Genomic DNA, 13,835 nt, shown 5'->3' with positions numbered 1-13,835 from the left:
TGTCGGGCCGAGAGGCCGAGCCCTGCAGAGCCGTGCCGAGCCGATGCCATAAAACTAATTTGTTGAAATTTAATTTTCAGTTTTCGTTTATGCTAAATAAAATATTTACAACTTGTAAGCAAACAATTTGCTGGCTGCGTGCCTGTGGTCACCTCTGACCTGAGCCTTCTGCCCCATGCTCCGCCGGCTACAGGTATTGCTGTGGGTCTTTAAACACCTGGCCAAACAATGCGGCGGGATCGGGTGAGAAATCGCCCGAGAGTCTTGGCCACGTTTGTGTTTGGCATTTGTTTTCCAGCCTTGCGTTAAATACACACGCTGCGGTCACACCTCGTCCTGCTTCTGGTCGTGGCTGTGGTCCGGGTCCTCCTTCTGGTCCCGGGGCGTCCACCAACAAATATTTGCGCAATAAAATTTAATGTGTTTTCTATTAGGAAAGCGTCCTGGTCTCCACGCTCTCTAAGCGTTGATGAGGGCCGCCCACCATAATAATAATTACAAATAAAAACACGCACGCACACACTCTAACCATATCGAAACCTCAAACCCAAACCAAAACCCAAACCGAATCCGAAACACGCAACGTAATATATTCGTAATAAAAGGAAAAATAAAACACAAATTATGAAATTTTTTTTTCTGCTAGTTGGATCTAAGCCAAATAGATGTATGTGTGCATAGAGGGTATAGAGGGGACACTCACCCGACAAGGGAGATACGCGTGTGTACCGATCTGAGTGGTCACATTGGAGGTGGCATAGCCATCCAGATATGGTTCCACTAGGGTGGCTGTCGCCGACAGGGCGGCCGCCTCCGGCAGCAGCGAGGACACTTGAGCAAGGCTGGAGAATGCGGTCGCCGAGTATGAGGATGAGGCTGAGGCTGAGGCTGATGATGGGTCGCTGCTTCCATCGAAAATGATGGCGGTAGCTGCTGATGCTGCTCCTGTCCCCTGCGCTGCTGTGGCCTCTGCGGACGTCTGTGTGTTCGAGGCTGAAATTGATTTGGCAAGAGAGAGTGAGAGTGAGATTGAGTTTGAGAGTGAGAGTGGCTATGGTGGCAACGAGTGAGAGAAAAGTGGTTTTCTTGTTAATCGAAATGACAATTTTGGGCTTCGATTTCGCCCGAGCACATGTCACGTACACATGGATGCTACTGATGCGGGTGCTTAGGTGGGGCTGGGGTTGGCCTGGAGCTGGGCGGTTCGATGTGACAGTTGATTGGGCATTAAAGTAGCAGGGAAACATTTAACTGCAAATTTACATGGCTTTGGGGTGCGAATAACCTTTACTTTAACCCATTTATTTGGATTTATTACTTTAATTTTCGAAGACATTAGATAATAAATACTGTGTAGGCTGTGTACGTCTTGTGATGAGTAAAAAATACAGCACAGCACCTGCTTTTTGTATTTAGTTAGTGCTTACATAACTCTCTCACTCCCTCAGAGACAGTCTGAAAATGCTGATCTCTTTTACAAGTGCAAGCGGAAGATTCAAGAGATAAGAGCGTTAAGAAAAGACGCAGTCATACGAGTCGAAGCTAATGTGTGAATGGGATAGACAGAGACGAGCGGCATTGTGGGTAAGCGCAATTAAAATCACACTTGTGGGAGAGATCAACAGTTAGAAGCTATCTTTCTACAAGCGTGGAATTTTAGCAGAGTACTTACAACACTACAATAGTGAGAGAGCTTTGCCGTTGGAGGCGAGTGGTGAGAGCATAAAGCGGTGTATTTTACTGCGCTCTCTCAGAGAAGCTCCGTTAAGCCATGAAGAAACTATAAGGAGGTCTCGTCGGCAACACTAAGCAGAAGCACTAAACTCGCTGGTTCTGCCTTTGATCAGTGCTCGTTTGCTTGTCGACGCGGAAGATTGGTTACGGACGAAATTTTTTCTTCATGATTAGCACACTCCATTGTCGTTGCAGCGAGAGCCCTCTTACTCGTACTTTTCACTCGCCCCATCTGCTTAGTGTTGCCGACGAGACCTCCCTATTGTTTCTTCATGCGTTAAGCTACGCTTGTACTTGCATTGGCTCTCTCCGCTCGATTCAAGCAAGCGCGATTATCAGCTCAAGTATTTCTTCCTTTTTTCTCCATTTAACAAATTGTACAGTGGCTTTTAGAAGTCTGTACGACTTGGTTAAATGGCATAAATATAAATTTTCCTTTAAACACCAGTAAGTAAATTATTCGCTCGCTTTACTTATCGTACTTCGAGTCCTCTCCAAATGCACCCAGCTGAAGCAGTAGCAGTGGCAACACCAACAACAAGTTAACGACATTAAATGACAATGTGGCAAATGAGTGTATAACGTTTCACGCCGAGCAGAGAGGAAACACCAGAGCACAGAAAACCGCCAAGTCAGGCGCAGATGAAGAAGCTGGAGGACCACCACATCGAGTGGGTGACCTCCATGGCTGCTCTACTCGTGCAGCTGATGGGCCATCCTGTGGCTTCCTTTTAAACACACACACCATCCACCCACACACACCGTGCCACTCATAAACACACACACACACTCTCGCCCTCTCACTCCACATGCACACACACATTTGTCTGTTTGGCAAATGCCAGTTTTTCGGTTTCAAATTAATCAATGACGTTTAAGTGGCTGCCGAGCGAGACGATGTCGCCATCATGATTTTCGCACTGCTGCAAAGTTTTATAATGAATGCCGTTCATTAAAATTGATTGTTGTTTGCGGGGGGTGCCACCACATCAACACCACAGACCCAAAACCCACCGAGCCATACCACGCCACACCACACCCTTCGAGGCGACAGAAGCAGATTCGATGATTTGGCAATACGCGGAAGGTCCAGGTCCGCTAAAACGCGTTCTATTTGCTGAATTGCCAATTAACTGGCAATTTCGGCTAAAGCCAACCAAGGCAGACCCCAGGAGCAGGGTCTCCACTCCCTTCCCAGTCATACACCGAAAGAAATCCCTGCCTCAGTTTACGACGTACTTTCCGTGTGTCTTTAAAATGTCATTTATCGTTTCCAATTCGGGCTACAATTTTTGCCGCAGTGTATCCAACCATATCCATTGAAACCAATTGATTTTTTCCGTCTGCCTCTCGGTCTGGAGCCTTTATTTCTGCCCGATGATTGCACAACATTTTCGGTATAAAATTAATTTCAGGGGCCAAGAGGAAGACGGGGAAAATGGTTTCAGAAATTTTGACTTTGACATAATTGTGCCTGTCGCTGACAGTTTGATATTCCTCCTCCCTGCCGTTTTGGCGTTCTCTGGATTCAGGCCCCCGAAATTTGATGGATAGATATGATAGATGGGTGCAATGCGATTTGCTGCTGCTACTGGTTCTGGTGACCCCGAAATGCATTGAATTGGAAATGCAATTTAAATTTAAGAAAATACCATTCTATGAGCTTGAAAAAAACTGCTAGAAAAGGGAGCTCTGGTTATGCAAATGAAGGCCTGAAAAAATGTGAGTTTAAACCGGTTACGCCGCACAGGTGAGAGTTGGGAAATTTGTTCGGAAAAATTCGCTGAACACAAAAGCTAGCTAAACTTTGGCCCATGCACAATTGAATGAAGGCCAATACGGCAGCGATACAACATGAATGAGAATAAATGAATGAATGAACGACACAACAGGATACAGGATAGACAAAATCCTATCAAAGGTACGACAACATATCCCCGCAAAAGCCATGGGGGCATGGACAATCGTTTCGGGGCCGAATTTGTGCTCCAATTAAAACGGCGAATGTAGCGTAAAATGATTTCGAGTTTGACAACTTGTACGTCAATTTAATTGGTGCGAGAGCGAGCTCCCCACAGGAACATTCCCCGAGCGGAACGATATGGAGCGGCGCGGAGCGGCAGGCAGCGGCAGAAAGGTGGTAGTTTCAGGCTTACAAGTACGCGTATGCATAGCTGAAATCTGCCATCATTTCATGTGTGCCTATTTTTTGCCCTTCAGCCTCGCGATTCGTCGCTGTCCTCTCTATCGAATTGTCGTCGCTCTGTCGCTGACAAGGGCAGCAGCAAAGGCATGGCAATGTTGATGCCGAAAAAAATAGAAAAGCAAGCCGGAAAGGGGAAATAGAAGCGAGGCGACGGCAGCGTAATTGACAAAAGGTTTCACTAGCATTCAATGCCAGTGCCAGGCTCGTTGTCGTCCTCTGACAAATACAGCACGCTCTTCCTACTGTCTGTACCACACCCTTCAGCTATGCTTGGGGGGCACCGCCCAAAGCCCACCAGCAAATATAGAGCGGGACACACGCAGCACACACACAATCAACGCAATCGACACGCAAAAATTGTAGAGGAGCGCTGCAAAGATCAAAGCCGTTCAATTGTCAGTGACGACAGCTAGAGAGGACTCCCGGAAGGATGGAGGAGAAAGAGAGAGAGAGAGGTCCGGAAGAGCGAGGTTCCATCGCCAGTTCGTGATTTGTCAAAGCAGCGATGATGCCCTGAAGGATGCCGCATGCCATTCCTCCTCCTCCTCCTCCTCCTCCTTCTCCTCCTCCTTCTACCACTTGTCAGCCAAATGTTAAGCTCCAACTTTCAACCAAAAATAAAGCAGATGTCGAAAATTTTGCTTAGTTGGCATTTCCACACGAAACTGTTGATTAACATCGAACCAAATCAAATAGAAAAAAAAATCAAGAAAAAAAAATCGAAAAACTTATGAAATCTAAGCAACCTTTTTGACAAAACCTCCTTTGTCCGTGAACTCACAACATGACTTAAATTAGTACACTGTCAAACATTAACACAAAAACACCTTCCAAATTCGAAGTCTGGAATTTATTTCTCTAACGGGTCAAAGGTGAGTGCTTTGAAATGCATTAGGATTGGCTATAATATTATCCATTATAGCTTCACGAATCGAAGATGTGTAGCCCCTGTTGTGGACCTTGCTGTGGACCCTGTTGCAGTCCTTGCTGTGGCCCCTGCGGCCCCTGTGGCCCCTGTTGTAACGACTGCTGTGCACCGTGCTGTGGTCCGTCTTGCTGTGGACCCTGTTGTGGACCGTGTTGCAGCCCCTGCTGTGGACCATGTTGTGGACCCTGCTCTAGCCCATGCTGTGGATCCTGTTGCAGCCCTTGTTGCAGCCCCTGCTGTGGTCCATCTTGTGGTCCATGCTGTGGTCCATGCTGTGGGCCCTGTTGTGGTCCTTGCTGTGGACCCTGCTGTGGACCTAGCTGTGGACCCTGTGGCAGCTCATGCTACGGCCCCTGCTGCAGCCCATGCTGTGGTCCTTGTGGCCCCTGCTGCGGCCCCAGCTGCGGCCCCTGCTGTGCACCTTGCTGTGGACCCTGCTGTGGCCCATGCGGTTCTTGTCCGCCAAAGTGCAAGTGAGGATCGCCAGCGAACAGGTGGCAAAGACACAAATGACACCATAAGTTCGCCAAAGCCCGTTAGAGAATCATCCGCAAAATCAACTCTCCAGCATAGTCAATAAAAATACATAAAAAGACAACCAAAAACTTTCAGATGTTTTCTTGGGCGAACCAGAGCACGTTCTGGGGGATGCTCTGATCTCCCTGGGGGCCATGTTAATAAAGACACAGATTAAAGAGGGGCCCAGGTGAAAGTTGGTCATTTCAAAGTTATGCGAATTACGGGACAGGGGAAAACTTTTGTAGCGTATACGAAAAATTAATTAAAATATCAATTTCATGAAACATGACAGGAACAGGGACACGCACAGAGAGAGTGATACACAAGACAAACACACGAAGAACTTATCTAACAAGATGTCAACGAAAACTCCTTTGGAGACGATTCTTTTTGGGGTCCAAGTCCAAGACAAAAAGGCCGAAGGCAACCAACGATCCAGAAGTTATTTACAGACGGCGGCAGCTGACACAACTTTGCATACTTTAATTAAACATTTTACATTTTACGAGTACGAAGGATGTAAATGTACGAGGACAAGTCTGTGTACGAGTATGGACTCACAAAGTAAATGATTGTTAAATGTCGCAAACTGTTGGCTGAAACTTTCCACACATGTGGCGGCAGTTTTCCGGCAGCTCCAGTTTTGCCAACAGTTTCCCAGTGGCTTAATCATTTCACTCGAAATATTTAAAGAGCCTGCGGCCATTAGTCGTTCTCTTGTTTCTCTCTTGAACTTTTGCTGGGCAATGTGAACTTAATTAGGGTTAATTAATGCTAGAAAAAAACATGCAAACGCCACACATACTCGTAGTCGCCGACATAGACATATTGACTAAGAGCAAATTGGCATACTTTTAGCTCTAGTTCTGCATGTGGGAGGAAGCCAAACGCACACGTAGAGAAAATCAGTTCATAATGGTATAATTTACTCCACGATTCTAGGGGAGAAGACAGAACAGGAGACTATGGAACATTCCACATTATTTTCGAGATAATTTCTTACCGTTAGTAGCTAAAATATATATTTATGTTACGTTTGCTTAAAATTCTCATAAATTCAAAACGTAAAACAAATTCAAATAAGTTCAGCCATCTCTTTGGGCAGTGTATCATCGGCTCAAGCCAAAGTCCTTGCCGTGGCTGCCGTGAGGCTAACAGGAAATGAGTTTTCAAAGGCCGGAAGGCAGCAATTATGCGAGTCGCTTTGTGTGGCATTCTATCTCCCAACTCCCCGACCACCTGACTCTCTGACTCGTAAGTGTGTGATTGTTAATTGGGCTGGGAATCGGCCAAGACAACGAACCAATATCAGCACCAGTAATGGTAGATGATTTTATGATATTTCATGTATTGGAATTTAACTAAATTGAAGGCTCAACCTTGAAAATGAAAGTATCCTAAAACAGCGCCAGTAAAAGGCACGACAAAAATAAATTTGCATATCTCTCCCTGTCCTGTTCGCCCTGTGACCCTCACCCTTTTTTTTGTTGGCGAGAAGTGGGAAGCTCTCCCCCGAGTTTGTGTACATTGTGAATGTTGACGTCATGTAACGTGGCAAATCCAATTTGGCCACGCCCCAGAGCCAAAGAAAGAGCAGCAGCAGCAGCAGCAGGAGGGAGGTGTAGGTGGAGGAGTGGCTTGCCTGTCGCCTGGTCTGTTCACTCAATCTCAATAAGTCAAGGGAAAATTTTATTTCAGTACCGAAAGGCCGGTGAGGATAGGTGGGGATGCAGGAGCAAACTGACTTTTGGCAAATTCGTTTTCGTTTTCGGCCAAGTGCAGTGCAGAAAGCTGCATGCAGCATACTTTGAGGCGAAGCCAAAGAAAATTCAATGAAGAATCAAGGAAAGGGAAAGGCAAAGGGATGGTGTGTGCCACGGTGGATGCTGTGCAGGAGAGATTCATCTCATATGCATGTAAATATTTGCCTATAGATGACTTTGGCAAAGGCACCTTTTGGGTCAACTCCTCTTGTTGTTTGCCTTCAGCTTACTGGTTTTTGAATTAATGCGGCTTGGAACACCCTCAACCGTATGAGATCCATCCCAGAGATTTAATTAAATTTGCTTTATGGGCAACGCAACAAAAATCATGCATCAGTGCCAGTGCGAGTGGAAGTGAATAATATCTAAACAATTTCTGAATTATAACTCGTTTATTTCGGGGTTTTGGGTTTCCAGCCAGGTTTTTCCACAGTTGTCAGTAAATATTTGATATGTGAGCTTTTCCGCAGCTTGTGCAGCATTTAATTATGCCTCGAATAAACATGGCGACCGATATTTGGTTTTACTATTGCAATAATATTTTGCCCATCGGTCTGGTCTGATGGCTCTGGTCTGATTTTGACTCTCTCTCGTTTTAATGCATAAATAAATATTTGCCATCAAATGGAAAAAACCGCACAACCAACACATATATTTGTTCATGTGGAAATGAAAGAGAAAAAAAATCCAACAGCAGTGACAGGCATTAGATGTCGCTTAATAAACCCTAATAGTCTGTGGTCGCCTGTCAGTGTGTCTATCAGGAGCAGGGCTCACCCCACCCGTATCTATCAATTATGGCAGGAATTATGCTTTTATATTAGATATATATTTTCGTCGGAAAAACTAAACTAAAACTGTCAGAGATGACCGCAACCGTAAGCGTCGGTGCTCGCCGTTGGCAAATGCTTTTTGTGGTCGTTTCAGTTGCATTTATCGGTTTGACATTTACAGCCCAGGCCAGTGCACCCTTCAAAATAGAATGAACGAGCGTTGAACAGAATTGTATAAAAAATGCTTTTGTTTGTTCGTACCAATTGAAATTTACAATTATTTCATAGCTAATTTTTCCCCTCCTGGCAGCTCCAATTTGATTTGTTGCGGAAAATTATTCTGACTAATTGATTCGATTAACGCGTTGTGTAATTAGTTTTCACAGAAAGTTTTGAGACGGTTATTGATTTTGAGGTTTGAGAACAAAAGCTGGATAGCAGTACAACCTGCAAAAAAAAAAACAGAAACTGATCCTCTGACGAAAATGTACCTACATTGATTGTAGGCCTTATCGTAGACCCAATAGCGATGAGAAAGGGTTCTTCTAATTAATATAATTAAATACTAATATCATAACCAACATAGAACTGAAATCTGCCTGCTCTTGGCATGGTGTGTTAGTTTTGAGACCGGCATAGCTTAACTAATTGATTGGAAATTCCTGAAAAATACCTTTGACTACACTCAATATGTTTCTTTATATGTAAGTAAAAACAAAAACACTAAAGCATTTAATTTGTTAACAAAGTCGTCAACAGATCATCAAAGCTAAAAACATCTGGATCTAAGTTGGATTTATCTTGTGGCATTGATGTTGATGAACCCCTACATGCCACGGTCCGTATGGAAAGATCTATAGCAAACTTAGCATCTCTCGGCTATATTAATAATTGGTATCTTTAATAAATACAGTGCCAGCTAATGTTTTATGTGTTCATGCAGAAAAGTGCATTAGAGGATCAGCCATAATAGCAGAGCCACGAATTCCGTAATTTTCAGTGTGAATTTCCACTGAATTTCTATCTGAAAGTATCTTTTATATTATTTATGATTATGATTAACACAAATCACGAATGAATTATGAACAAAATGCCAACTAATTTCATAATACAATAATTTCACGAGCTGCATTGCAATTAGTAATATTAAAAAAAAACATGCACTGCGGATATGCATAATAGGAATGGAGATTGGCAGTTCGCGTGGAAAGAGAGTTTTCACAATTTGTTTAACTCCAAATTCCGCATAAAATATGTGCTAATGTGTGTATGACTGTGTGGAAATACCATTGCCGGCTTAGCAACTGTGTGGTGTATAATTAATGTAATCTGCTCCAACCCGCACCCACCCAATAGAGACATTCATGGAAAATATATGTACATATATACATATTCACCATGCGGAGTTGGGGTTATGTGGTTATGGTAGAGGAAACAGCTTGATATCTTTACGGGCACTTTCCACTACCTGTGGAAGCAACCTATGGTTCATCCATCATTAGTTGGACACAAAAAAGAAAGGATTTTATGATGTGGTAATGGCAAAATACTCGTAAAAAATTCCATGCATCCCTCTGTCCATGAAGTGCGAGGGAAAATGTAAGTGCTGTGAGTGTGTGCTCTGCGTGGGGTATACACACTTGTGTGTGTGTGTGTGTGTGTGTTGTGTATTTTTTATGTTTTATGCCTTTTGAGCAAACAAGTTGGCGTATTTTTGAGCTAAGCTCGCAGACATAAACTGTCGGCCACCCATACAAAACTAAGCCACAACTTCCGCAACGTGTCATTCAAGCCACCCACATCATTACGACCTCTCTCCACGCACACATGGATCCACCACTCACACAGATAGTCGTACACGTCCACGTACGTGCTAAGTTGTTATGGGCTCCACAGCAATGTACTACGTACGTACGTAACTCTCTGCTCTGTCGCATAACTTAGTTTTTTTATCCCGCTCCTCTCTCGCTTAATACAGTTTTACGGACACTGAACATAGGAACGGGGACGGACTGGGGTGGGGGATCTGCACTCCGCTGGCAAATACTTTAAAACGCATAAAAATTCCAACACGTCGTAACCTCAGTGCTTTTAACAGCTTCTCTTTGGCTCTAGTCCGTGGGCTTAACTTATCCTCCAACCAGAGAACGCGACCTCCCGCCCCACCAGGAGTCGGCAATCAACTGCACTTCCCATGCCACACCACAGAGTGAGAAAGAAAGAGAGGCGACTCCTCTCGCTTTGTTGAAAGTCATGCACATCAAGTGGAGTTGCAACAACAACAACAACTTGCTTCAGTTGGTGGTGGTGCTGCTGCTGCTGGTGCTGTCTGACGTTGGCGGTTCGCCCGACGTCTGTTCCGCTGCAGTTAACGTGCAAAGTAGCGCAATTTGTTGATAGCAGGTAAAATTTCATTTGCGGCCTCACTTTTTATTTTTGTATTCGAGTATATGTGGGTGCGGTTTACTGGCTTTCCCATCTGTACTGCCTTTTTTTTCTTCTATAATGCCATCTAATGATGTTGCCACCGACGATGGCGGATGAAGTGGCATACGGTGCATGTGCAAACTGTGGCGCATCCTAAACACGTTTTGCATGAATAATAAACGTAATTGTGTCGCCTTTTGCGAAATGAAGTTGAATTAAATTTTAAATTGAATTGCTCCAAGGGGAGGCATGAATTTCCAATGATAAACCTTGAATATAAATTTCATTATAGTTCTTGTATCTTTTTGGGGATAAATATCACTTTGTCGCAATCTGTGCAATTTACCAATAAAAACCTCTTGGATCTCGGCCTGGTTCAAAGTGCTTTAAGGTGTAGGTAAAAGCGTCAACGCCTCTTCCTTCGTCCTGGCAGTACATATCTCTGTGTTTGTTTGTGTGGCTCCTGCTGCTGCTGGCTGGTGCCTTTTAACTTTTGCATAAAAACAACGATGCCAGCAGCAGCATTTAGTGCCAGAGAATGGATGCAGAACCGGGACGAAGCCATGAACAGGACCAGAACCCGAGCCAGACCCCGCGCCAACATCTCCTCTGTAGAGTCTGACCGAGTAAAGGATGCAACTTTCAGCTGCTAAACGAAAATATAAAACACTTAACTCGACGGCAGGCGGCTGCGACACTCGCTCCCTATACGAAACGAGCCAGATCCTGCTGCACCTTGCTGTGTGCCAGTGTGGCACTGGCAACAATTTGATGGCACTCTCTCTCCCCCCTCTCTGCCTGGAGCCGTGGGCAAACAAACAAGTGTAACCGGCAGACAGCCAACGGCAGAACCCGAGCCCGAGCCCCCCTGCAGAATTGGGTCACTTTTTGGCAGCCAAAAACAGTGAAACAGGAAGTGCGGAAAATTTGGCCTAAAAATAACATTTATGTGCGACTTCCTCACTTGATTACGATTATGGGTATTACGATATGAAAGAAGGTTGGGGTAAATATTTGATTATGTGCTAAAGAGAGAAAAAAAGAGCACGCTGTGCCCCACTGTGCCGCACTTACTAGAATTTCGCCATTGAAAACGTGGCTTACAATGACCATGGAGGCAGGAGACTGGCAAACTGGCTGACTGGCAGGCAGGACTTTAATAAATAACAGCTGAAGTTTAAATTGCCGTTAGCATAAATTATGAGCAGTTAGAGATGTTGCAGGCAACGCGCCGCCATTTTGGCTGCACAGCTTCTACTTTTGCCGTTGCCTTTGCCATTCATTTCCCTTTCCATTTATTTTGCTTTTTTTTGGCAAGCATCTTTTTGAATAGCCTAAAGAACTAGTTCCACCGCATAGCACAGACATACACATATATATATACGTATGATTTTTATTTTATTTTTTCTTGTTGGCCAGCCACAACAGAAATGTGAAGAACTTTCCGAGCGCGCGAGGCAAAGTGAGATTTCAATTTGGCCTGGCGTTCGCCCGCTTTTTATGGCCGACGGAGGAAACATTGCCCCAAACTCATAAAGCATTTCCGGCACTCATGAATCGGTTTTGGTGCGGCTCTTGGGGCTTTTAAACCCCCAACAGCCCTAACCAAAAATATTGTGATGTTTGGAGCTAAAGTTGTTTGCTTTTCTTCTCGCTCCGTCCAACCCAACCCCCGAAAGAGTAGAAAGAAAAGCCTTAGAAAATGGAACGCCGTCTGGCGGCTTCCGGCTTCCTGCATCTCCACGGCTTGCCATTATGGAGCCGCCTTCATTCCCTGGTTCTCATGGCTAGAAGAGAACTAGCTCTATGCTCCCATGCTCCCCTACTTTCTAGCGTTTTTGTCTCACTTTTCTCCACAGCACAGCCGCAAGTACATATTTCCCCCAGCAATTGTTTGCCAGCGAATAAAAGAAAAGCCTCGGCTCTACTATACTTTACCCTTAACCAGACATAAAGCGGGTTTCAGTATGCGGATAGGGAGCTCCAGTGGTGGAGTGGGGTTCCAGTAGCATTGCCAGTGCCAGTGCCAGTGCCATGCCAGAGATTCCATGGAATGCACCGGCCATGACAGGCCACAGGGCGCACATTCTAGTCAAGGGGATTTTTGGCATATTTCTGTTGGTGTGAGGGTCTGTGTGTGTGTGCCTGCTCGAAAAAAAGAACATTTGAATGCCAAGTATTCATAGCAGCGACAGTGAAAGGATATGAATATCAACGCTGGTTAGCGTGGGCCTTCCTTCGGCTATCCATCATTCAACGTTTTAAGCCCAGGCACAATTGAATCAATGGCAAACACTTAATTTAATGAATATTGAAACCAGTTATACTCTCAACGAGATTTAGTTGAATGACAAATGCAGGCAACTGCAAAACACCCATCCTACACAGCAGATAGGTGGAGGCCAGGCACTCGTTCACAATGTCAAATGGTTGACAGGACACAAAATGAAACCAAAACAGGAAGAGAAGATTAGTATTGATTGAGGATTGGATACTCTTTCTGTGAAGAGTGGATTAATGCATTGATTAGGGTTATTAGGGGATAAATTCATCATATTTTAAACTAAATAAAAAAGAACTGCAAAAGCATCAGCTTGCCTTAATGCTATTCTATTCTTAATCTCCAATCAGTGTTCCAAAATATTGTTGTACCCCTTTTTTCGTATAGGGTATATAAAGTGAAAAAAATGCAAATCTGTGGATGGTATTCGTTTTTGTTTTCGATTGCAATCATCGACAGCGAACAGTGGCACAATAAATATAACAATTGAAATGGCAAATACTTCGAATAGGAATGGAATTCTCGCCCATACATTCTCGTCGTATATGTACGTGGTATATGCACCAACTGAAAATCTCTAATAAAAAAAGACATTTCCATTACTGCGATTAAATCGTCAGGACAAAGGCCACACACAGAAACACACAGAATGACAGAGAAAGATATGAAGAGAGAGGGAGAGAGATAGAGATTCACAGATAGAAAAAGAGACTGAAGGCAATTCCGGGACTGTGGTCTTGCGCTGTCTAGTGGCAAAGGATGAGAGTCGTTGTCCTGTGATAGGATTCCGAGTTGCCTGCCATTATTTCAATTGTTGTTGTATATATTCAATGGATGCCACCTCCTCTTTCTCCCGTCCCTCCATTCGATATTATGAACGTTTTATGTACATTGCCGAGAGGAAAGGAAACTGTGGGGCTGGACCATAAAATATTTTCCCGCCGCCGCATTTCATATCAATTTTTACGGCTGACAGTATTAGCCCGGCATAATTATCAATCTTTATGGCCCCAAGAACCGAAATGGTCAACAATAAAATGCCAACGTAGATCTGCGATAACGAATGCGCCCTAGCCAAGGGGTTGGATAGGATAGAAGGGATATTCTATAGAAGGATGCACCCACAAAAAAGAATGTCCTGGAACACATGTGCGTGTGTGTGTCGGTGCACACAGGCTGATAAAATTAGCAATTCGAAACCATT

At 44.4% G+C, this 13,835-nt stretch overlaps 1 protein-coding gene and 2 long non-coding RNA genes across 3 annotated transcripts in view; 2 read left to right on the top strand and 1 right to left on the bottom strand.

Annotated features, from left to right (window-relative positions):
- Positions 1 to 13,835, bottom strand: part of LOC117586041 (hemicentin-2) — a 63,316-nt gene that overhangs the window by 14,035 nt on the left and 35,446 nt on the right. The window contains exon 3 of the mRNA XM_034275886.1: positions 704 to 993. Within this exon, the coding sequence (XP_034131777.1) occupies positions 704 to 993 (290 nt within the window). The remainder of the gene's footprint in view (positions 1 to 703; positions 994 to 13,835) is intronic.
- LOC117586043 lies at positions 4,699 to 5,473 on the top strand. The gene is made up of 2 exons (XR_004573969.1): positions 4,699 to 4,812; positions 4,863 to 5,473. It is a non-coding gene; the product is annotated as an uncharacterized LOC117586043 (long non-coding RNA).
- On the top strand, positions 8,350 to 9,054 carry LOC117586044. The gene is made up of 2 exons (XR_004573970.1): positions 8,350 to 8,627; positions 8,683 to 9,054. It is a non-coding gene; the product is annotated as an uncharacterized LOC117586044 (long non-coding RNA).

The sequence above is a fragment of the Drosophila guanche genome, unplaced genomic scaffold, assembly GCF_900245975.1.
Source record: "Drosophila guanche unplaced genomic scaffold, DGUA_6, whole genome shotgun sequence".
In the NCBI taxonomy this organism is placed as follows: domain Eukaryota; kingdom Metazoa; phylum Arthropoda; class Insecta; order Diptera; family Drosophilidae; genus Drosophila; species Drosophila guanche.
Note: the sequence above shows the minus strand (reverse complement) of the source record. Positions and strands in the feature narration are given on the sequence as shown.